Here is a 25,486-nt window from a genome sequence, read left to right on the forward strand (position 1 = left end):
TGAAAAGCACTGACACATATTATGGGTCAGAAATGGACCTGGCAATTTTTCGACTAGTGACATAGTATCCGAAGCCCCATTCACACCCACCATAAGTGATATATTTTTATGTTCATTACGCTGTTCTGTGTGAAAAGCACTGACACAGATTATGGGTCAGAAATGGACCTGGCAATTTTCCGACGAGTGATGTAGTATCCTAAGCCCTTTTCACACCAACCATAAGTGATATATTTTTATTTTCATTATGTTGTTCTGTGTGAAAAGCACTGACACAGATTATGGGTCAGAAATGGACCTGGCAATTTTCCGACTCGTGAGGTAGTATCCGAAGCCCCATTCACACCCACCATAAGTGATATATTTTTGTTTTCATTATGCTGTTCTGTGTGAAAAGCACTGACACAGATTATGGGTCCAAAATCTATACATTTTTGATTTTGTATCAGACATCCATTTCACACTGTCACTGTTTTGTCCCGGCAATTTTCCGGCACCAGAAATCCCCTTTCCTGTAGACGTCCTACAGGAACCTCCCCTTTCCTGTAGACCTGGTTGCTAGAGGCGCGATGGCGGCTGTGTGAAAGGGAATAGCAAAAAGCCGGAACATTGACCCTACCCTGTTGTGTTGAAAGCATTTGTCTAATAATCCTTTTGAGGAATGCAGTGTTACTGTGTGAAAGCACACCGTTATGGCAAAGGCCTGCATGCTTGGTTTTGTACAAAAGACACATTCAAATAAATATGTGCAATCTTTGTTTGAAAGGGGTGTTCTCGCCTTGAATGGTGGAGGACCGCAGATGAAAAAAGCAATGAGGTGGCTAGAAAAAAATTCCGTAAAAATTCCCTTCTTTTGCCCCCCCTTCCCTTTGCTGACATTCAACTGTACAAATTTTTGGCTTTAAAATGCGACCACACATCCAGAATGACTAGACGGGTTAAGGTAAGTGGGTGGGATTTGGGAGAAGTGAGGTGGTGGTGATCTCCGAGGGGGTCTGAATTGGAGGAAGCAACGCTGGGAATTTAAACCAAAGGCTTTTTTTATTTTCTCCCTGAAAGTCGCGTCATCACTCAGTCTGACGCCTCCTGTAAACATCATTCCAGCACACGGCGTTCAGGAGACACGCCGCCGTGCATTCCTGCAGTACCTTTTCATAAAACATGCATGAAACGTCCGCGCCGTTGTTGCTTACTAACATGGACAACTTAATGTCTTCCAAAGTTAGCAAACGGCCATCAGAGACTCAAAACGCTTTTAAACATCAATACATCATTTTTCTTCTTCAGTGGTTGGAATTAAAGGACTTTTATCCAAGAGGAGACTGAGGGAAGCTAGAAAAAGAACACCCCATTTAGAACTCCTGTAATTAGTTCTCTGCATGAGGCTCTTGGGAAGAACATACTTGTTTATCCAAGAGGAGACTGAGGGCAGTGAGAAAGTGGACAACAATAGATTTGGTGATGATGATTTGATGATTACATTTATTTTGGTGGAGACTGAGGGACAATGAGAAAAGAAAATGAGAGTCTCCTGCATTTAGTCTCCTGCAAAAGGAGACTGAGGGCAGCAAGGAAGTAGCCAACAATGGTGGATGACAATTAGAGTCTCCCGTTTTGAATTTTTGCTTTTTGGTAAGAAATTTTATCTGAGAGGAGACTAAGGGCACCAGGGTGATGGATGGCAACAACGGAAGAGAATGAGGGTCTCCTGTGTTGACTTGTCTTGCCTTATGTATGTTGGGAAGGAGGTAAATTTGATCCAAGAGGAGAATGTGGGCAGCTAGAGAGTGAAAAAAAAACACACAGGGGAATGGTTTTTATCTGGAACAATTTTATCCTAGAAGAGACTGAGGGCAGCATGAAGTAGCCAACAACGGTGGATGACAATTAAGGTCTCCCGTAGTGAAATTTTTCTTTTTGGTAAGAAGACAAATTTGATCTGAGAGGAGACTAAGGGCACCAGTATGATGGATGTAAACAACGGATGAGAATGAATGAGGGTCTCCTGTGTTGATTTGGGAAGGAGGTAAATTTGATCCATGAGGAGAATGTGGGCAGCAAGAGAGTGGAAAAAACTCAAGGGGAACATTTTTTTATCTGGAACAATTTTATCCTAGAAGAGACTGAGGGCAGCATAAAGTAGCCAACAACGGTGGATGACAATTAGGGTCTACTGTAGTGAATTTTTGCTTTTTGGAGACTAAGGGCACCAGGATGATGTATGGCAACAACGGGAGATAAATTTGATCCAAGAGGAGACTGTGGGCCGCAAGAGAGTGGAAAAAACTCAAGGGGAATATTTTTTATCTAGAACAATTTTATCCAAGAAGACACTGAGGGCAGTAGTAAGATGTAGTGAAGACTGTTAGCGAATGTTAGCATAAATAAAGACATCAATGAGCTTTTCTTTAAAATATAGTCCTCATTTTATTAACAGAGGCCAAATAAAACTTATCACATTTTATTTACAAAGGGGAGGCAATAAATATCTTAATAATAGTCATAAAATTATTTTGCTTACATTTGTTTTTTTTTCTTAAAAAAAAAAAAGGTCATAAATGTGTCATGTTGTTAGTAACAGCCAGTAGACGGGTGAGTACACACGACCGGAGAGAAGAAAGACTCCAGTCTTCCAGTCTGTGGACCGTGAAGAAGAAGAGTTGTGGACAACACGACATAACAAAAGGAGGTAGAGGAAGTCTTCATCACAAACCCCCCCCACCCCAAAAGCTCCCGTCCGTTTTTGTGGAGCGGCGAGTCCAGTAGTGCGTCCATGGATGGAGGTTGAGTCGGGGGGGGTGAAGGCGGAACGGAAGACCATTTGACGTTGGCATTTGTTGTCAGGGGCTAAAGAAAAAGCACATGTGGACGTGTCGCTGAGCGCATTCCATCGCCGAGGTTGACCCCCAACCCCCGCTTCCCCCCACCAGAAAGATGCGTCAAATATTGCACTCGAAGCAACACAGTCATCCTTTGCGTCTCCACGGCGTCCCCATCCAGTGGAAAGTATGGCGTCCTGGTCGTCAGGGGCAACACAAACAAAAACCAATAAATCCCATTTGGCCAGTTTTTATGGCGGTGCGGCACCTCAGTCCAAACGTCTCCGTTTCAAACGTCTCCGATAAATAAAACCACCAAGGCGTCCAAGAGTACAAAAATAAAACATCTTATTTGTTCTTTCAAAAAAAAACGTCCCTCCTCCCGAGTGCTGTCCCGCCGCGGGTCCGTCAGTTCCTCCTGGGTTTTAGCCGCCGGGCCCTACGTGTCCGCTTAGTTACTGTCGTGAAGCGAAACTCCTCCAGCGGGTTCTCCCGGCCCTTGGGGTGGCGCTTCATGAAGTGGACTTCCTGCTGGCGCTGAGTGGTCCGCGAGCCCTTCTTGGGCCGCCCCTTGCGGTTGAAGCCCAGGTACCAGCCTTTGTACTTGGCCGACACCAGGGCCGTGTAGTTGTTCTCCAGGAACTCCTCCACAAACACGCACTCCTGCTTCCTTCCGTCGGGCTGACAAATAAAAACAATAACGCTCTTGAGTATTATATTCCAAAAAGTTTCACATGCATATCATAATAACTAGTATTATTGTTTTTATTCATTCATTTTCTACCGCTTTTTCCTCACGAGGGTCGCGGGGGTGCTGGAGCCTATCCCAGCTGTCTTCGGGCGAGAGGCGGGGTACACCCTGGACTGGTGGCCAGCCAATCACAGGGCACATATAGACAAACAACCATTCACACTCACATTCATACCTATGGACAATTTGGAGTCGCTAATTAACCTAGCATGTTTTTGGACCCGGAGAAAACCCTCGCATGCACAGGGAGAACATGCTAACTCCACACAGAGATGGCCGTGGGTGGGATTGAACTCCGGTTTCCTAGCTGTGAGGTCTGTGCGCTAACCACTTTTCCACCGTGCAAGAAAAAATTGTAAGTAATTGAGGAAAAAGTCTTCATTCATTCATTTTCTACCGCTTTTCCTCACGAGGGTCGCGGGGGTGCTGGAGCCTATCCCAGCTGTCTTCGGGCGAGAGGCGCGGGTACACCCTGGACTGGTGGCCAGCCAATCACAGGGCACATATAGACAAACAACCATTCACACTCACATTCATACCTATGGACAATTTGGAGTAATGCTAATTAACCTAGCATGTTTTTGGAATGTGGGAGGAAACCGGAGTACCCGGAGAAAACCCATGCATGCACGGGGAGAACATGCAAACTCCACACAGAGATCGCCGAGGGTGGAATCGAACCCCGGTCCTCCTAGCTGTGAGGTCTGCGCGCTAGCCACTGGACCGCCGTGCCGCCCCTATTGTTTTTATAATAATTATTATTATTCTGTCCTGTTATTGTTATAATTACTATTACAACATTTTCTGCAATGACGTCAGCACCCATATTGGAATACACCATGTTGGTGTCACTGTGAAACGTTCAGGGAACCCTTTGATTTCGGTATTTCTGAAAGCGTCCAACGAAAAACGAAGCAATAAAAAAAAAAGCATACAGAAAGCTCAGAAATACGCAGTGCGCGTGAACCCCTCATTGAATCTGGAATCATGGAATCTGTCTATAGTGTCCCAACTATCAAAGAACCACGATCCATTTTTCACAGTGCCACAACAAAGCATCCCAAGTTCTGTCAATGAGGGGTTCACGCGCACTGCGTATTTCTGAGCTTTTTGTTTGCTTTTTTTTGTATTGCTTCGTTTTTCGTTGGACGCTTTCGGAAATACCGAAATCTATGGGTTCCCTGAACGTTTCACAGTGACATCATTGAATCGTCTTTATATGTGTGGATATAAGTGGATTATGTGTTCACACAGAACGATGAACATCTCCGTTTCGGTCCCGTTTATAGTAATGAGGTGTTCATGTGCACTGCGTATTTCTGAGCGTTCTATATATTTTTTTGTATTGCTTCGTTTTTTGCTTTCTGAAACTCTTTTTACCGAAAACCAAGGGTTCCCTGAACCTTTCACAGTGTACACATTTTGGGTGTAAAAAAAATAAAAATATGAAATGTGTCCCACACAATATACTCCTAATAGACCTCCCCAGTGTTGACCAAGATAATGCCATGCCCCCCCCCCAGGTTCTGTCAAAAATGGATCGTGGTTCTTTGATAGTTGGGACACTATAGACAGATTCCATGCAGGGAATCATTGAATCGTCTTTATATGTGTGGATATAAGTGGATTATGTGTTCACACAGAACGATTAACATCTCAGTTTTGGTCTCGTTTCTAGTAATGAGGTGTTCATGTGCACTGCGTATTTCTGAGCGTTCTATATATTTTTTTGTATTGCTTCGTGTTTTGCTTTCGGAAACTCTTTTTACCGAAAACCAAGGGTTCCCTGAACCTTTCACAGTGACAGCAAGATGGTGCAAAGTTGTACACATTTTGGGCGTAAAAAATAAAAATATGAAATGTGTCCCACACAATATACTCCTAGTAGACCTCCCCAGTGTTGACCAAGATAATGCCATGCCCCCCCCCCCCCCCCCCCCAGGTTCTGTCAAAAATGGATCGTGGTTCTTTGATAGTTGGGACACTATAGACAGATTCCATGCAGGGAATCATTGAATCATCTTTATATGTGTGGATATAAGTGGATTATGTGTTCGCACAGAACGATGAACATCTCCGTTTCTGTCCCGTTTCTTGTAATGAGGTGTTCTGAGCGTTCTGAATGCTTTTTTTGTATTGCTCTGTTTTTCGTTGGACTCTTTCAGAATCCCGAAAACCAAGGGTTCCCTGAACCTTTCACAGTGACACCAACATGGTGCAAAGTTGTACACATTTTGGGCGTAAAAAATAAAAATATGAAATGTGTACCACACAATATACTCCTAGTAGACCTCCCCAGTGTTTACCAAGATAACGCCATGCCCCCCCCCCTTCAAGAGAGGCCACCTGGTGAGAGCAGGTGACATAATTGCAGCAGCATTCCTCCTAAGTGACCATTAGTTTGTGGACGCATTGTGTTGACGGCAGCATGTAATTGACTGATCAAGTGTCAAAGGCTTGATTGCGTAACGGAGGAACGGCCCGAGAGCTATCAAAGGGGTTTTGTTTTCAGGAGGGGGGGGCGGCAGAAAGCCGATCCACACGACCCCCACCGGGATTAAGACACTAAATTCTGCGGGAAAAAGCAAAGAAAATCGGCTCACCCGTCCAACGATTTTGCCCTTCTCGTTCATGCAGATGTAATGCTCGCTCTCTTTGCCTTTGATTCGAATATGGCTGCCGAAGGTTTCCGTCTCCACCACCAGGAGCGCTGCAAAACACAGAAAACACCAATATTAGTCATCACCACCATACATGACCACAAATACTCTACAAATACTACTACATAAAAGGTGTTCTTTCGTGACTTTTATGGATTAAAGTGAACATTTCTGCAGAATTTGGTCCGTCATTCACTACTCTTTCCTAATTTTTATCGCTATCATTAAAAAAAAATTACAAATGGTGGCGGACTCTAAGGGGGGCGTATCGCTCAGTCAGGCAGCAGTCAGGCTGGGGGCGTGGTTTGTTGGCACCAGAAAGACAACTTCCTGTTTTGGAATCCATTTTGTTTGTGTACAGTTGGTGACCCCGACGTGATCCAATGTTGCACTTCCAATCAACACAAACGGCATGTTGTCATAATAATAAAATAATAATCATAAATGATAACAATAATAATAATAATAAATACTAATAACTAATAATAATAATAAGAAGAATAACAATAATAATAATAATAAATACTAACAAATAATAATAATAAAATAATAATAATAACAATAAGAATAACAATAAGAATAATAAATACTAATAACAAATAATAATCACAATAAAATAAAATAATAAGAATAACAATAAGAATAAAATATTAGTAATGAAATAATAATGTAATAATAAACTAATAATAAAAATAATAAATACAAATAAAATATTAAATGAACAAATAAATAATAATAATAAATAATAATAACAATAAAATAAAAAATAATAACAATAACAATATGAATAAAATATTAGTAATAAACTAATAATATAATGATAAAATAATAATAATAAATACAAATAAATGATATAAATAAATAATAATAAAACAATGCCGCATTTTCAATCCTGCAAATTTGTAGATTATTTTTGTAAAAAATATTTTTGGTATTTCATGCCTCCAAAAAAAATTTTTCACGTATAAATACAGTTCTTTGCTACATGGCACGTTGAACATCTTGCCCTCACTCTATCGCAGTTTTTTATCCAAAGTATGACCTGGGATCCATTTCTTACCTCTGGCTGTTTTTTTAATTAATTATAGTAATATAATTGAACAAGATAACTTAAAAAATTAATAAATAACATTCTCATGTGTGTATGAATAATATTCCTGTATAGTAAAGCGATAATGTTCTGTATTTACTTTGCTTTGGATAATAAGTTATTTTATAGTAAATGTATACTTAAGTGAACTTGATGATCTTTTGTATGGGGGGGGGGGGTTGGATGAAAACATTTTCTAGTGGACCCTCTATGGCCCCCTGTAGCCACCCCCCGCCCCCCTTCTGCAAAGTGCTATTAGTGTTAGCAAACAAACAAATGACATCATGATTGTGACGCGCTAACGTTACCTCTGTTGATAAAAGATGCTAAATACTTTAAGCTGACACAGCAGTAATCTACTCCCAGGACGCATCCCGGTGCTTCTTATTTATTTATTTTTTACAAGCCCCCCTCTGTAGGCCCCCCCACCTCCCACCCCCTTGCATCCCTGACGTTAACCCCTGCGAGGCGGCCTTTGTCTGTGTTGGGCCCTCCAAGCAGCAAAGAGATGGGCCCAGCATTTGGCTAGTGGTTCTGTCCCCCCCCCTTCAACCCCCCCCAACCTCAGGATTAGGTTTCAACGCGTCTTTAGTCTGTGCTCACTCAATCCAAAAGTTAAGATGATCCATTTGTTTAACACACAGACCCATTCACACACGCTCAAGAGGCCCGAGGGGACGGGATGGGCTCCGGGGCATAAGTCCCCCCAAGCCCAACCTGCCACCTAAAACTCCAGGGGGACGCTGGGAGGAATAAATGAGTCCTAATCCAGTGGAACTTTGCACTGGGGTGGAGGGGGTGGGGTCTACCAAACCCTGGCCGGGTAGATGGAAGACTTTTTTAAAAAGTAAAGACTTGACGTTTCATATTATTTCCAGTCTTACTGTTCATTTCTCCAGTAAAAGGTATTCATAACTGGTGGGAGGAGCGATCGAGGTCATGATTGTGACTCGTGCACGTGTACGTGCATGACCAAGTGAACTGTGGGTTTTGATGTCGCAGATTATTTCCAGTCTTACTGATCATTTCTGTTATACATAATGTAGTTTGGCATTGATAACTGGCGGGAGGAGCGATCGCGGTCATGATTGTGACTCGTGCATGTGTACGTGCATGACCAAGTGAACTGTGGGTTTTGATGTTGCAGATTATTTCCAGTCTTACTGTTCATTTCTCCGGTAAAAGGTATTCATAACTGGCGGGAGGAGCGATCACATTCATGATTGTGACTAAGCTACATTGTGCGTGACCAAGTGAACTGTGGGTTTTGATGTTGCAGATTATTTCCAGTCTTACTGTTCATTTCTGTTGGAGCAGAGTTTGGCATTGATAACTGGCGGGAGGAGCGATCGCGTTCGTGATTGTGACTAAGCTACATTGTGCACGTGTACGTGCGTGACCAAGTGAACTGTGGGTTTTGATGTCGCAGATTATTTCCAGTCTTACTGTTCATTTCTGTTGGAGTGGAGTTTGGCATTGATAACTGGTGGGAGGAGCGATTGCGTTTGTGATTACGACTCAGCTACTTTGTAAAAATCTACATCTCAAAGTCGTCCTTGCAATTTTACAAAATGAAAACGTTGAAAAATTGGCCACCTCATAAGAAAAAGGACAAGAAAAAAATCATATTTTAAAGACTTTAAGACTTTTGTGTAAAAATAGAACATTTAAACCCTTTATTTAAACAATAAACCCTTACAAAAATGTTTTTATGTAATTATTTACAAGCAAAAATTATCAATTTTACAAGAAAAAATACTTTTTTACTACTTACTTTTAATACTTACTTTTTTAAGAAACCCTAGCAATGTTACAAAAAAATTCTGTTTTTCTGACTACAAAAAAAACAATTATACAAACAAAAATCCATAATTTTAGAATAAAGAAATTTGTGTCTTATTATGTCTTTTTTGTGTCTACTTTTTCACCCAAAAAATGCAAAAGGATTGTATTTATTGTTACCTGTTAGCAGGCTTTCATATTTATTTATTTTTTATTTTATTTTAAATTCAAACGAGCGCTGGAAAAGAGGGGCAAAACCACGAGAAGATTAAAATGTAGAAATCTAAACATCTACTGACTAAAAAGTGAGCGAACTGAGCTGGCATTCATCCAGTCGGTTTTTGCAAAGACTACCAAGAAGATTCCTTCTTCTTCTTCTTCTTCTAATCTGGAGTAAATGAAATGTGAGTGAGATGCACAGGAATTCTCCCATACCATACTTGCCCCCATCATCTCCGTTGGCGTTGATTTTCTTCCCGAGGATCTGGACGTGTTTGCCCGTGGTCCTGCTGTACAGCTGGTAGATGCGGACCTGCTTGCGGCTCAGGTCGTCCGGGTTCCTCGTGTGGTTCTCGATGTAGAACCTGAAATCGGCGGAGCTCTGCTGGGACTCCTGCGTGGGAAAGAAGGGAGGAATGAGGCTTGTGGATTTGGGTGTGTTTTTTTTTTTTTTTTTTACAAGGTGTTAACTGTGTTGGTGATGTTTGAATCCCGGGGGATGGGGGTTGGGGGGGGGCTACTCTGATTTACCTGCGTTTGCCGGCGTTCCCCCGCCAGCAGTTCTACTACACCTGAAGCTGCACTATCATCAAAGAAATATCTGCCCGCGGGACACCGATGCTCCATAAATTAGCAAAAACACCGCAAGAGGAAGACGACCAGGATGTGAGGCGTGAGCGGGGGCGGGGTTTTGTCATCCAATCCGCAAGAGTTCACCTGTGTGATGTTTACGAGTCACCTTAGACCCGGCGTAAAAAACGTGGGGAAATAGCGAAGAAAGCGAAGCCGACGTGTGGAACGCGGAGAGGAAAGGTATACTTTCAAGGGCCGTGAAATCTCAGCCGGGACCTGCTTTTCCACAGCTGTACGTCGGCAGTAATTGCACGGTAATGGCTCTTTACGCCGCGGCTCTCAGGTGGCTAATTATAGCCTCCCCCTTGTTATTCCAACCCCCCCCCAAATTAATGACATCCAGAGAAAAAGGACGGGAGGATGGCAGCCGCGGTACGACAAATCCCTAAAAGTCAGAACGCGGGGGGGAAAGGAAAGGAGGGGGACAAACAAGTTATGGCGAGCGCGAGGCTCCGCCCCTTCCTCCGACTTTGTGCACCTGGTGAGTTTGGATAGCAGCAGCTAATCTGAGGAGGATCCACTCTGGCGCTGCTTGTTTACTTCCGTGTGACAATCGCTAATCGCTAATCGCGCATCAGGGATCAACTTGTCAACTTCAATGTGGGGGGAAAAAACCTTGAAAAATCAGACTAAAGTCGTCATGACATATTTGCTTTTGCTTTAGCCCCCCCGTCACCCAATTAACATTTAGGAAGCACACCCAATGTTACTATTAGCATGGTGGGGTGTGACACCATTGAAGGACATTTTTACGAGAAAATACTGCAATGTGACGCGTTACAATGTTAAAATATTAGAAAAAAGTACATAATTAAAAGTGTCAAAATTTTGCATGTGAGAAAAAGTAAAAAAATTTTAAAAAGTAAAAAAAAATTAAATTAAAAAGTTACAGTTTTACAAGACAACAAAGTTGTATTTTGAGAAAATAATCAAGGTCTACAAAATATTATATTTAAAAAAAACCTTACATTTTACAAGAAACAAATCTGAAAAAAATCTGAATTTTAAGAAAAAAAGTAATTAAAAAAACATCAGAAAATGCCATTTTAGAAAATACTACTAATTTTACAACAAATTTCAGAATATTATGAAAAAAAATACATTTTCGAAGAAACACTTGCAATGTTACAATAGGAAAATGTCGTAATTTTACAAGAAAAAATATAAAATTTTAGACAAAAAAACAAGGAAAAAATGTGTTCGAAGAAAAAAAGCCATTTCAGAAAGGAAGTCATTGGAAATTATGAAAAAGTGTATATATTTATAGTATTTATACAGGAAAAATTTTATTTTTTGAGAAAAACTTACAAGAAAAAAGTCAAAATATTATGAAAACCAAAAAAATTATAATATTACAATTACAAAAATGACAAAGACTATTCCACAAAAATGCCGTTTGCACTTTTATGAGGAAAAAGTTGTGAGAAAAAATCTATAATTACAAAATATATTTAAGAAAAAAAAACAAAATACGGTTTAAAAAATGATATTTTGAATTTAAAAAATCCCCAAAATAAAAAAGCAAAACTCCTGATTTAACTTTAATAATGAATTGGAGTGCATGAGAAAGTGAAAAAAACGAACGTTGCAAAGTGTCTTAGTCAAAGATAAACATCAGCCTGGTCTCTCGTCAAGCTTCTCCAAGTGGAAGCTTCAAGGTTGAAAAACAATCCAAATAAAAAGCGCTGAGGGATTTATCTCCAAACAAACACACCCGGGGGGGGGTTGTGCGTTGCTGGCTTTTTATCGGGTGGCGTCTTTGTGCGTTCAAAGACGGGCGGCGGTGAAAGCGGATACGACTTGAAAAGTGCCACGGTGGAAGTGGACTTGTGGCGTCCATCTCTGACTGCTCTTTGATGATGGCGGTTGTTAACCCCTTAGCATGGCGGCGCTTTGGGATGGGACGACATGACGTTGGCCTTTTTGGGAAGCTAACTAGCTGAGGTTTGATCCCTGACACTACCCACACTGAAATTTGGGAGATTTTTTTTTTTTGGTTGGCCTGTTTTTTGGTCAGGAAAAATATAAATATTTTGATGATATGGACTATAAAAGTTCTTACTTAAGTCCATTTCAAATTTGACAATGCTACTACAAAATAATCCACGTTACGTAACAGCTAGTGTGTTCTCTCACCACAAATGTCATCCCACATGACCTACATTTCCACCATGACACACAAAAGACTCCACTTCCCATCAGTGTGTGTCCGATAAGGAGGTCAATGACGCTGGTGGGTGTGCGTGTTCGCCGCTCTCTGGTTTTCAGTTGGAAAAAAGGCTGACAATCGCCGTGTCTAACTCCGATTGGAATGGATTTATCCGTGATAAATGGCGACTCGCCTCATTGGGCAGCTATTAGGATTACAAAAAGTATGTTTTATATATTTAACAAAACCTTGTCAAGCTACGGCCAAAAGTGATGATGATCAATGGTGATGAGCAATATTGAAATAGCCTTTTTTTTTTAACCCACCCAATTCAAATTGACATGTGTACCATTCAGGGCGCCGACCCACAGTTTGGATAGAAGAAACTTTTTTGGTTGTGTTTATTTTTTTTTTTTAAACTTGTCCTGTTCAGTTTGAACACATTGCAACACATATATAACATTTACATACATTTTTGTAATGTTTTATTTATTATTTTTTAGATTGTTTATTTTTGTTATTTTTTTACTTACACCTATTATTTTTTTATTTATTGTTTTTACATTTTTTATTTGTATTTTTGTTCTTTTTTTTTTTTAAACTTCTACTATTTATTTTTTTTATTATTATTGTTTAACCTGTCCTGTCCAGTTTGCAACAAAATGCTACATATTACACTAAATTTTAAAGATTTTAAAACATTTTTAATTACTTTTTTCTATTTTTTTATTTTTTATTTTTTTTTGTATTTTATTTTACTGATATTACTAATATTATCCGTAATTTTTTTACCTGTCCTGTCCAGTTTGTAACATACTGCTACACATTACACTAAATTAAGGATTTAAGGACATTTTTAATTACTTTTTTCTATTTTTTTATTTTGTATTTTTTTGTATTTTATTTTACTAATATTACTAATATTATCCTTATTTTTTTTACCTGTCTTGTCCAGTTTGTAACATATTGCTACACATTACACTAAATTAAGGATTTAAGGACATTTTTAATTACTTTTTTCTATTTTTTTATTTTGTATTTTTTTGTATTTTATTTTACTAATATTACTAATATTATCCTTAATTTTTTTACCTGTCCGGTCCAGTTTGTAACATATTGCTACACATTACACTAAATTAAGGATTTAAGGACATTTTTAATTACTTTTTTCTATTTTGTATTTTTAGTATTTTATTTTAATAATATTACTAATATTATCCTTATTTTTTTGTACCTGTCTTGTCCAGTTTGTAACATATTGCTACATATATTACACTAAATTAAGGATTTAAGTACATTTTTAATTACTTTTTCAATTTTTTTATTTTGTATTTTTTTGTATTTTATTTGACTAATATTACTAATATTATCCTTTTTTTTTTTTTACTTGTCCTGTCCAGTTTGTAACACATTGCTACATATTACACTAAATTAAGGATTTAAGTACATTTTTAATTACTTTTTTCCATTTTTTAATTTGTTTTTATTTTATTTGACTAATATTACTAATATTATCTTTTTTTTTTTTTTTACCTATCCTGTCCAGTTTGTAACACAATGCTAAGTAATACATTGGACAATCCTTATTCTATACTGCAGAAACTTAAAAATGATAAAGAATTTGTATTTTTTTTTAAATCTTTTCCATGTATTAAAAAAAATCTAGATAGATGTTAAATAGATTTTCTCTGCAGGAGAAAGTGTAAGATATGTTTGCAGTCAATAATGAATGCATGTTAATTCCCCATCAGCATGCATTAAATGTACATGAAATATACATACATGAAACGCCAATACACATGGAAAAGCAGCATGTGTGCAGTAAAAAGCACGCGGCGCGACCCACGCTTGTTTGTCTTAGCGTCACCGGCGTGAGAGCGGAGGAGAAGCCCGCTGACTGGGGGCCAAAATAATACTAATCATCATCATAAAAGTGGAGTTTGTGTGAGTGGAAGGAGAAGAAACACGGAGTGAATGAGTCAATTAGGTGAGGCAGACGCCTGCAAATGGTTACAGTTCAAAGTGAGACTCCGCTCATAAAACACAACAAGAGTGGAGCGAGCAAGCAGGGGGAAAAAAAGGCCTTTCAAAGAGGAACTTTTAACCCCGGAGCTTCAAATATCTGTCAGGGTTGTTGCTGTAAAAAAAAAAAAAAAGCTGCCGCGGCTAATTGAAGTGCACATGTAACGCACGCATTCCTACAAATACATTTCAGACACTTTTACACTGGCAAGTGCAGCGTTGCTCATGGGAACAAGTCGTCGAGCCGCTTATTCTCGCCACTTGGACAATTTGCAGTTCAAATTCAATCTGAATTCAGTGTGGAATTACACCTTCGGTAAAAACCTGTAACACAATATTACCAAAAAAATCTGAATTTTACCCCCCACCCCCCCCCCAAAAAAAAAACATGAGGTGTTTAATTGTGTTGCAAAAAAGAAAAAGTTGTAATTTTATGAGAAAAAAACAATTGTACTCAAATTTTACAAAAAAATATTCTGAAAAACTAAAGGACAAAATAATTTTATATAAAAATTTCATGAAAATAATTAATTAGACAGAAAAAAGTTGGACTGTGGAAAAACACATTTTTTAAATTAAAAAAGACTAAAATTGTACTTTAAAAAGTCCAAATATTAACAAGAAAAAAATATTTATAATTTAATGAAAGGGAAAAACATTTTAATTTATAAGAAAAAAATAATTCTATAAGAACAAAATCATTATTTAATTTTCCAATTTTACATTAAAAAATTTACATAAAGAAAATATAATTTTAAAATTGTTGCTTGTGATTTTACACAAGTATGAACTGAGAATAAATTTGCTATTTCATGAGGGGGGTGGGGGGGAATCAGAATTTTACATGAAAAAAAGTTGTACTTCTATTACAAAAATCGGATTTTTCAAATAAGAAAACAAATTCATATTTTTTTAAGAAAAAAAATCCAAGTACTAGAAAAAAAATCAGATTTCTACAAGAAACACATTTTTACAATTTTAGAAATTAATTTTAGTACTACTGGGAGAAAAATTAATTTAAAAAAAACAAGACAAACTGCCAGATTATTAAGAAAAAATTAGATTTCTACAAGAAATACTTGCAGTTTTGCAAAATGAATGTCAGAATTGAATGACAGTGAAAAAAAGTCACTTTTAATAGAAAGCTATCCTAATTTACAGCAGCAGTAATTCCTCTATTTATTGCTCCCGTTTCCAAATTACACACGGAATGAAAGAATTCCATGGAAGTGTGGAAGTGTACCTGCAGCAACAACACCTGCTTGTTGGAATATTACTTTTCTTTTTTTTTTTACTTTTAGTCTATTTTAATATTGAAGAAGAGCCATGCTCATGTACTGGATGTTATTTTAGTACATTTTAAGCACTTTTAAATTGAAACCTCGCCACGTGATTCGATGCAAATATTGCGGCATTCCACGAACACATGCACATAAAACGGACAAATAGGTGAGAATGAAACGAGGAACTGTACCTGTAGTTGGAAATAGAGGACCAGGAAATGTAAACACCTGAAAGGAAAAGAAGCAGAAGAGTAATGAATGAACGAATCACAAGTTGAAGGCTTTTAGCGACTTCTATTGGAAAGAATGCAGATTGTTTGTGTTCTTTTTGGGAGGTTGGGTGGGTGGTTGGGTGGGGTGGAGGGGGGGGACACTTACAGGTAAAAGAACCTGGAAGGCAGCAGCGACATCTTGACGTTGCACACAAATACACCTGCTTCCGTTGAGTGCACACAGAGGGAGGGGGGGCAAAAAGAGGAGAAGCGGGAGAAGCGGAAGAAGGTAGAGCCCACCTTCCTTCAACTCCTACGCGGACCTCGGTGCGCCTTTTACGCGCACGGCTCCGAGGAGGAGTCGCCGGAGGTGCAGGAGTCCCGGCTCGGGGGCAACAGCGGCACGGCCGGGCAACATGAGGCGGGTCCTTGTTCAAAGGCTTATCCAGATTATTGGCCGCTTCTCGGGGAAGAAAAAACAAGATCCTCCGGTCACAAACTCCCAAAAGTGTGCGTGGAGGGAAGAAGTTCTACACCTTGACCGTCCCATTCCTCATCTCTCGGAGGGCTGCGGGGCGATAGTAATAATAATAATAATAATAATAAACACATCCGAGCAAGTGTCTTCTTGTCTTGTTGCTTGGCGGAGGTGATGGCGCAGCACCGCCCGTCTGTCAGCCTGGCGCGTCTGCGGCTGCACTTTGGGGCGCAGAGACGCTTTTTGCTGCTTGGTGGGTGGAAACATGTCAGCCGTTTGCACCTGATAGGGTAATCATAGGGCCATCAGCAGGCAGAGGAGGGTTTCTCCCCCCCTCCAACCCCCACCCCCCGGTCCCCACTCCCTCCCTCTCAGTGGGCAAAAAACATGATTGATTTAAATCTGCAGTTTTCACTTCAATTGCATTTTTTACCCCCTTTTCTTCAAAGTTACTAATATTTCTATTTCATTTTATAATAATATAAATAAGATTTTAGAACATGTTAATAATTAGTATAGTTATTTATTTTGGAATGTTTACTATTAATAGTATTTAAATCTTATTTTATAATAATATAAATAAGCTTTTAGAAAATGTTAATAATTATTATAGTTATTTATTTTGGAATGTTTATTAGTTTACTATTAATTGTATTTAAATTGTATTTTATAATAATGTAAATAAGATTTTATAAAATGTTAATAATTATTATAGTTATTTATTTTGAATGTTTACTAGTTTACTATTAATAGTATTTACATTTTATTTTATAATAATGTAAATAATCTTTTAGAAAATGTTAATAATTATTATAGTTATTTATTTTGGAATGTTTATGAGTTTACTATTAATAGTATTTAAATTTTATTTTATCATAATATAAATAAGCTTTTAGAAAATGTTAATAATTATTATGGTTATTTATTTTGGAATGTTTACTAGTTTACTATCAATAGTATTTAAATTTTATTTTATAATAATAGAAATAAGTTTTTAGAAAATGTTAATAATTATTATAGTTATTTATTTCGGAATGTTTACTAGTTTACTGTTAATTTGTTACTATTTTTACTATTTATTTTACTATAAAATTGTATTTATATTTTATTTTATAATATAAATAAGACTTTAGAAAATGTTAATAATTATTACAGTTATTTATTTTGGAATGTTTACTAGTTTACTATTAATAGTATTTAAATTTTCTTTTCCTTTCATGCTAATTGTTTATTTTGGAATATTTTTTTTATTTATTACTGTTTTAATAAAAACATCTATTTTTATTTAGTATTTTTATTATTAATAGTAATTAAATAAATACATCCTATTTTTTATTTTATCATATATTATTTTTCTATTTTTTCTTGTAATAGAGTACCAATACAGATGTGATCCCTGTCATGATGGAACATCCTAGCAGCCATTTCATTGTTCCCCTGCCAGAAACTGCCTCTCTCTGCTGTTATTTATGCTTTTTAAAGCTTCACCACTTTGTGGATTGGGCCTCACCTTTCCCCAGACAGCATTCAAATGCATCTTCCTCCCCTTTCTTTCTTTTTTTTTCAATAATGTGCTATAACTTATCCTGCATTTAAATGAAAGAGAGGTGTGAAAGTGTTTACAAGCACTTCAGAGCTGGCTGGCAGGCAAGCAGAGGTAAAAAAAAAAAAAAAAAAAAAAGCGAGTCCTTGCACACAGCACACATCCCTGCTGCCATTACAAAAAAAAAAAAAAACTTTATTGTCCCATTAAAACTGGATCCTCCACATTCCTGCCCCATTCATATTGAAAATGATCCTAAATGATTATACACATCATTTCCCATGCGGAGATTTCACAGGAGGGGAAAAAGGTGCTAAACATCAAGCAGCCAAAAAAATATCAGCAAAAAAATAATATTTTTTATAAGTAAGTGAATATCGTATGCAGCCTGCAGAAACAAGAACGCATCAGTCGGCGCCTCCTCAAAACATGTTTGGGACGACACACTCAGACCGTGACAGAAAGAGGAGATAAAAAGTATCTGTGTTTTTGCCGACGACCGCCAAACATTCACCGGGCTCGTCTTTGGCGCGGACGTGTCTGTCCGTCAAAGTGAACGATTTCACCATGAAATCAAAACGTCCGTTACAGATTAATTAACATTTTAAATTAACATTTTAAAACATCCATCTATTTTCTATAATGCTTATCGCAAGGGGTATGCTGGAGCCTATCCCAGCTGTCTTCTACACCCTGGACTGGTGGCCAGCCAGCCAATCACAGGGCACATATACTAGACCAGGGGTCAGCAACCCGCGGCTCCAGAGCCGCATGTGGCTCTCCAGCCTCTTTGTTGCGGCTCCCTTTGCAATGCTTGAATATTTTTTAGCACCCGTGTGGTGAAAATGCACGTCTTTGTTATGAGTTTACAAAAATCCAACTTTGTGTGAGACCATGAATGCATCCTGACTGAGTTCTGACTGGTGACTGAATGAGCATGAAGCGAAATGAGAAGGGAAATGAGTAATACTTTGAGTTATTAATTATTATTAATGAGTTATTTGACGATTCTAAAAAATAAATTAGAGCTCATTTAAAAACAAAAGTTTATCTCCAGTACTAGCAAGAGTACTCCAACTCGTCTTTTTTTTTCCCTCCAATGTTGTTTTAAACATACAACGTTTTGCGGCTCCAGGCTATTTTTCTTTAGTGGGCAAGTGGGTGAAATGGCTCTTTTCATAGTAAAGGTTGCCGACCCCTGTACTAGACAAACAACCATTCACACTCACATTCATACCTATGGACAATTTGGAGTAATGCTAATTAACCTAGCATGTTTTTGGAATGTGGGAGGAAACCGGAGTACCCGGAAGAAAAAACCCACGTATGCACGGGGAGAACATGCAAATCACGAGAATCGAACCCGGGTCTTCCTGAGCTCCTGACTGTGTAGCCTATGCTAACCACTCGGCTAATTTATTTTCATTCATTCATTCATTTTCTACCGCTTTTCCTCACAAGGGTCGCGGGGGGTGCTGGAGCCTATCCCAGCTGTCTTCAGGCGAGAGGCAGGGTACACCCTGGACTGGTGGCCAGCCAGCCAATCACAGGGCACATATAGACAAACAACCATTCACACTCACATTCATACCTATGGACAATTTGGAGTAATGCTAATTAAACTAGCATGTTTTTGGAATGTGGGAGGAAACCGGAGTACCCGGAGGAAAAACCCACGTATACACGGGGAGAACATGCAAGTCACGAGAATCGAACCCGGGTCTTCCTGAGCTCCTGACTGTGTAGCCTATGCTAACCACTCGGCTATTTTATTTTATTTTTATTATTCACTTGAACGTTAAGAATGTTTAAATGCCAGTAACATGTGACATTAAGATTTAAAATAAAAGATGTCCGCCCTTCAAGGATGCCGCTCATAAGCGGTGATAGCAAATTGCGTCAAAACGTGGTGCGTTCATGGACTGCAAACGCAACCTTTTACAAATTGCCATCTGACAGCGCTTTGAGGAGCCGATAAAATGTCTGACATGCGGGTAGCCGTCGGTCGAGCGTAACAGGAGGATGTTTTATGAATGAGGAGAAATGGAAGTGAGGGGGGTGAGGCCACTGTGGCGGGGGGGGGGGGGGGGGGGGGGGGGGGGCGCTACTCAAGGTTTTAGGTTACCTGGTAGAGATTAGCTGACAGGAGTGAATGAGTGAGGAAAAGCAATCAAGTTGGAGGTTTTGGTTTACCTGGCGGGACAAGGAGAGTGTTTAGGATGATGAAATGTCCACTCTAACGGGGGCGGGGGCGGGTGGGGGGGGGGGGGGTGGACTACCTTGAGGACTACAAAAATGTCCATTTGTCATGTGACAGACAAGGAAAGTGCCAACATCAAACCGGGGGTACAGTGAACAAATCAGGGGGACAACGACAACGGCTTTAAAGACTACAAAAATGTCCACTCAAGTCATGGCGTGGGGGGGTGGACAAAAAAACTGCACTCCAAAAATGTTGGGGTGAGGGGGGGGGGGGGGGGGGGGGTTGGGGGGCAACTGCACAAAAATGTTCACTCATCTTGAGGTGCCAGGGAAATTTCATTGAGGAGGCCAACTGCTTTGAGGACTACAAAAATGTCCGCCCACTTGCTTAGACATACCTGTCAACATTTTAAGGGTGTGGAAAATAATCGATATTAATCGATATTAATCGATGCGAGTGCATCGGCTCATTCACAGGGTACGGATACAATTGACGGGTGAAATCGAGATTCATCGCGATGCGTTTGTGGGTATCGGTAAAATCCGATTCAAGCACAGTTTTATTAATGTTCAACTTCACCTTATATGCTGTTCCCCAGGTGCATTGAACGCACCATCATTATTTGGCCTTTGTAACTACTACATTATGAAATTAGAGAAAGGGATTTTACTAAATAGTTTCGACCAGCACAACGGCTTTGAAGACTACAAAAATGTCCACTTAAGTCGTGGCGTGGGGGGGTGGACAAAAAAACTGCACTCCAAAAATGTTGGGGTGAGGTGGGGGGGGGGGGGGGGGGTCGGGGGGCAACTGCACAAAAATGTTCACTCATCTTGAGGTGTCAGGGAAATTTCATTGAGGCCAACTGCTTTGAGGACTACAAAAATGTCCGCCCATTTGCTTAAACGTACCTGTCAACATTTTAAGGGTGTGGAAAATAATCGATATTAATCAATATTAATCGATATTAATCGATGTGAGTGCTCATCGGCTCATTCACTGGGCACGGATGCAATTGACGGGTGAAATCGAGATTCATCGCGATGCGTTTGTGGGTATCAGTAAAATCCGATTCAAGCACAGTTTTATTAATGTTCAAATTCACCCAAAATGCTGTTCCCCAGGTGCATTGAACGCACCATCATTATTTGGCCTTTGTATTGAATACCGTGAGGCACATACAACTACTACATTATGAAATTAGAGAAAGGGATTTTACTAAATAGTTTCGACCAGCACAACGGCTTTGAAGACTACAAAAATGTCCACTTAAGTCGTGGCGTGGGGGGGGGGGGGTTGACAAAAAAACTGCACTCCAAAAATGTTGGGGTGAGGGTGGGGGGCAACTGCACAAAAATGTTCACTCATTTTGCGGTGTCAGGGAAATTTCATTGAGGTCAACTGCTTTTAGGACTACAAAAATGTCCGCCCACTTGCTTAGACATACCTGTCAACATTTTAAGGGTGTGGAAAATAATCGGTATTAATCGATATTAATCGATGCGAGTGTATCGGCTCATTCACTGGGTACGGATGCAATTGACGGGTGAAATCGAGATTCATCGCGATGCCTTTGTGGGTATCGGTAAAATCCGATTCAAGCGTCGTTTTATTAATGTTCAAATTCACCCAAAATGCTGTGAAATTAGAGAAAGGGATTTTACTAAATAGTTTTGACCAGCACAACGGCTTTGAAGACTACAAAAATGTCCACTTAAGTCGTGGCGTGGGGGGGGGGGGGGGGTGTGGACAAGAAAACTGCACTCCAAAAATGTTGGGATGGGGGGTGGGGGGGAGACAACTGCACAAAAATGTTCACTCATCTCGAGGTGTCAGGGAAATTTCATTGAGGCCAACTGTTTTGAGGACTACAAAAATGTCCGCCCACTTGCTTAGACGTACCTGTCAACATTTTAAGGGTGTGGAAAATAATCGATATTAATCGATATTAATCGATGCGAGTGCATCGGCTCATTCACTGGGCACGGATGCAATTGACGGGTGAAATCGAGATTCATCGCGATGCGTTTGTGGGTATCGGTAAAATCCGATTCAAGCACAGTTTTATTAATGTTCAAATTCACCCAAAATGCTGTTCCCCAGGTGCATTGAATGCACCATCATTATTTGGCCTTTGTAACTACTACATTATGAAATTAGAGAAAGGGATTTTACTAAATAGTTTCGACCAGCACAACGGCTTTGAAGACTACAAAAATGTCCACTTAAGTCGTGGCGTGGGGGGGGGGGGTGTGGACAAGAAAACTGCACTCCAAAAATGTTGGGATGGGGGGTGGGGGGGAGACAACTGCACAAAAATGTTCACTCATCTTGAGGTGTCAGGGTAATTTCATTGAGGCCAACTGCTTTTAGGACTACAAAAATGTCCGCCCACTTGCTTAGACGTACCTGTCAACATTTTAAGGGTGTGGAAAATAATCGATATTAATCGATATTAATCGATGCGAGTGCATCGGCTCATTCACTGGGTATGGATACAATTGACGGGTGAAATCGAGATTCATCATGATGCGTTTGTGGGTATCGGTAAAATCTGATTCAAGCACAGTGTTATTAATGTTCAAATTCACCCTATATGCTGTTCCCCAGGTGCATTGAAGGCACCATCATTATTTCTCTATGAAATTAGAGAAAGGGATTTTACTAAATAGTTTCCACCAGCACCCCCTTTAAGACAATGTTTTTCGCGACCTGGGAGGGGGGGAGGGGTGTAAAGACCCGACTTCCTGCTGTGGTAACATTTTACCGCTGTGCTTCTTTTATTTTGAAGGCCTACCTGTACAGATTGTTGCTGAACTGACCGGACGTAGAGTAGCAAAATCTGTGACTTTGTGATAAAAACAGGAGGTTTGACAGGTATGTGCTTTTGAGGACTAGAAAATGTCCGCTTACCTTGGGATTGGGGGGCGCGGGGGCGGGGGCGGGCGACTGGGTTCCCCCTATCACCTCGCAGACCTCCTTTGCAGGCTTTTGAATTTCAAACCCCGGTGCGCCGCGTGCAGCTATGCGTGTCTGTCCACAGCGACGGGACGGTGGGAATGCGGGTGAGGACATGTCACTGAAGGAGGCAGCATCGGCAGGCGGGCGAGCGCTGGGCGGGTTCAAAGGGTCCCTAGCAGGCATTTAAGGCCGCACAAAAGAAGTTGGCAGATCAGTAAGCGAAGCCCAATGTAGTACATTAGTGTCAGGACCCCCCCCTACTTTGCACTTTCATCTCTGACACGGACATATTGACTGAAAGGGAATAGGGGAGGGGGGGGGGGGGGGTGGCCGATGCGGAGGGGTGACTCGGACAAGCCACCCAGAAAGCTTTCTTTCATTTTAAAGAGCACAGGCGTGTGAAGCCCCACACGGGAAGAAGGCCTTCTTCCTCTGATCTTGCTGGAATCACCCTCACCCCATTAGTGCATGCCCCCCCCCCACCCCTTCTCCACTTCCCTTTTCACACCGTCGCCCATGCGCCACTGTGGGCTACTGAGGGGCCGGGGCGGGCGGGCGGTCGGGCGGGCGGCGGGGTCGCGACACCTTGACATTGCGGAGGGTGCCAGAGAGAGGAGCCAGCAGCTACCTTGTGACCTTTCAAGTATTACCTGAGGGACACGGAAGGGAAGGAAAAAAGTCTTTTAGTAATTTGTCCCCCGTCACACCTTGTTTGCGTGGAGTCATTAAAGACTCCAGAAGGGGAAGGGGTGTGTGTGTGTGTGGGGGGGGGAGTGAAAGGTGAAAATGAAAGCCTCACTCTGCAACAAATCACCCCCAGCAGCACCGTGGAATACGGTTTACATACAGTATCAGTATAGTACATACAGTAGTATTATGCCAAATCACTACTTCTGAAAATTTTACCCCCCCCAAAAAAAATTTGGTACATGGTCTTAGTTTTCGTACAATAAACTAATCTGTTTGCCCTGTACCGGAACATTCCACAAAAAGGAATCCCCAAAAACAACACCCCACACGTTCCTGACTTACCTTATTTTTTAAATTGACTTCCATAAATAACCTGCCATGGGGCCAAAAAAAACGTGCTAGCAATTTGGTAAAGAAGGATGTACAGGAAGTCATCAACAAAAAGTTGGACACAGGAGAGACAGCGGCTTGAGAAAAATAAAGAAAACCTGTTAAGCTAACTTGAGTTGTTTTAAAGGCAACATAAATAGTTTTTTTTTAGTTCCGAAACAGAGTCTGGGGTGGGCAAAAGCTCTACACAATGGGTTGATTCAAGTGTTGCTGTTTGTTTGTGATGTGTCCAAATTGGGGATCGGGGACTTTATGTGGCCCGCGGTTGGTCTTTTTATTGGCCTGTGGCACCTTTTAAAAAAAACAAACAAAAAAAAAAAATTTGAAAAATTAAAAGCCATTTTACAAAACTGAAGTAGAAATATTAAGAGAAAAATTTTGTAAGCTAACAAGGAAATTTCGTAATTTTACGAAAACATTGTAGTAGAAAGAAAATAATATTTTTGTAGCAAGGCGTTAAAGAATTAACCGTTTTTTTAAAGCTATTTTTAAGGTATAATATTATAAGAGACCAAAAAAAAATTTCTGTAATTTTTGGAAAAAGTTAGCAATTAGCAATGTTGTGGGAATAAAGGCAAAATATTACAAGAAGAAAGTTAAGATGGTTAAAAACCCGTGATTTAAGTGCTTGCGGTTTGAATTGTTTTTGTAATTTTCAAAAACTCGAGCCTTCACCTGACATTCCTCGGTCTGATTGGAAATAAATTGATACGGAAAAAGTTAGCAATTAGCATTGTTGTGGGAATAAAGGCAAAATATTACAAGAAAAAAGTTAAGATGGTTAAAATCCCGTGATTTAAGTGCTTGCAGTTTGAATTGTTTTGTAATTTTCTAAAACTCGAGCCTTCAGCTGACATTCTTCTGTCCAATTGGAAATAAATTGATATGGAAAATGTTAGCAATTAGCATTGTTGTGGGAATAAAGGCAAAATATTACAAGAAGAAAATTAAGATCGTTAAAAACCCGTGATTTAAGTGCTTGCGGTTTGAATTGTTTTTGTAATTTTCTAAAACTCGAACCTTCAGCTGACATTCCTCTGTCCAACTGGAAATAAACTGATACGCACAGTTACCATAGCAACACCAATGCAACCACGCCCCCTCCCTCCTGTGCCGGTTTTAAAAGGTTGAATAGAAAAATCTCAACAAGCTGACCAGAAACCTCGCCGGGTGTTTCATGGCGACCTGTGTGATTATTTGACAAACACCCCCGGGTGCCCCCGCTGTATATTGGTCCTCCATCACTTGATGGATGGCGCTTTACAAGCCTCATTAACGGCACAAAGAGCCAGAGTAAATGAAAAAGACATCCTCTGGAAAACAGCTTTGAAAAGGTGATGCTTTAGAATCAAAAGGATGCGGAAGCCCACCAAGCGCGTGACCCTCCCCTCCCCGCCCAGGCGGCAAACACGCGGCCTGGTAATTTGATGAGGACTTTGATTGCCAGTCGCCACCTTTAGCGTTGCGGCGGGTGAGAAGTACTGAGTGAGTGTTCAAAGATGAAGGTCGTCGCGTTGGCGTTTATCTGATTATTGCGTACAGTAGTAGTAGTATGCCAAATCACTACTTCTGAAATTTTTTTACCCCGGTTTTGGTACACG

General features: G+C 40.0%; 1 protein-coding gene across 3 annotated transcripts in view; it reads right to left on the reverse strand.

The window, feature by feature from the left end:
* Positions 1–2,158: 2,158 nt before the first annotated feature.
* fgf24 (fibroblast growth factor 24) overlaps positions 2,159–25,486 on the reverse strand; it is a 35,940-nt gene continuing 12,612 nt past the window's right edge. For 2 of the 3 annotated variants that reach the window (XM_058052944.1, XM_058052953.1), the window contains 5 exons: positions 15,787–16,188; positions 15,600–15,636; positions 9,538–9,715; positions 6,174–6,280; positions 2,159–3,500 (listed from right to left, as the gene is read on the reverse strand). In XM_058052944.1, the coding sequence (XP_057908927.1) occupies positions 3,228–3,500; positions 6,174–6,280; positions 9,538–9,715; positions 15,600–15,636; positions 15,787–15,818 (627 nt within the window). In that variant the 5' untranslated portion in view covers positions 15,819–16,188 and the 3' untranslated portion in view covers positions 2,159–3,227. The remainder of the gene's footprint in view (positions 3,501–6,173; positions 6,281–9,537; positions 9,716–15,599; positions 15,637–15,786; positions 16,189–25,486) is intronic. The other variant, XM_058052961.1, reaches the window with a different exon arrangement.

Source organism: Doryrhamphus excisus, chromosome 2 (genome assembly GCF_030265055.1).
Source record: "Doryrhamphus excisus isolate RoL2022-K1 chromosome 2, RoL_Dexc_1.0, whole genome shotgun sequence".
NCBI classification, from domain to species: domain Eukaryota; kingdom Metazoa; phylum Chordata; class Actinopteri; order Syngnathiformes; family Syngnathidae; genus Doryrhamphus; species Doryrhamphus excisus.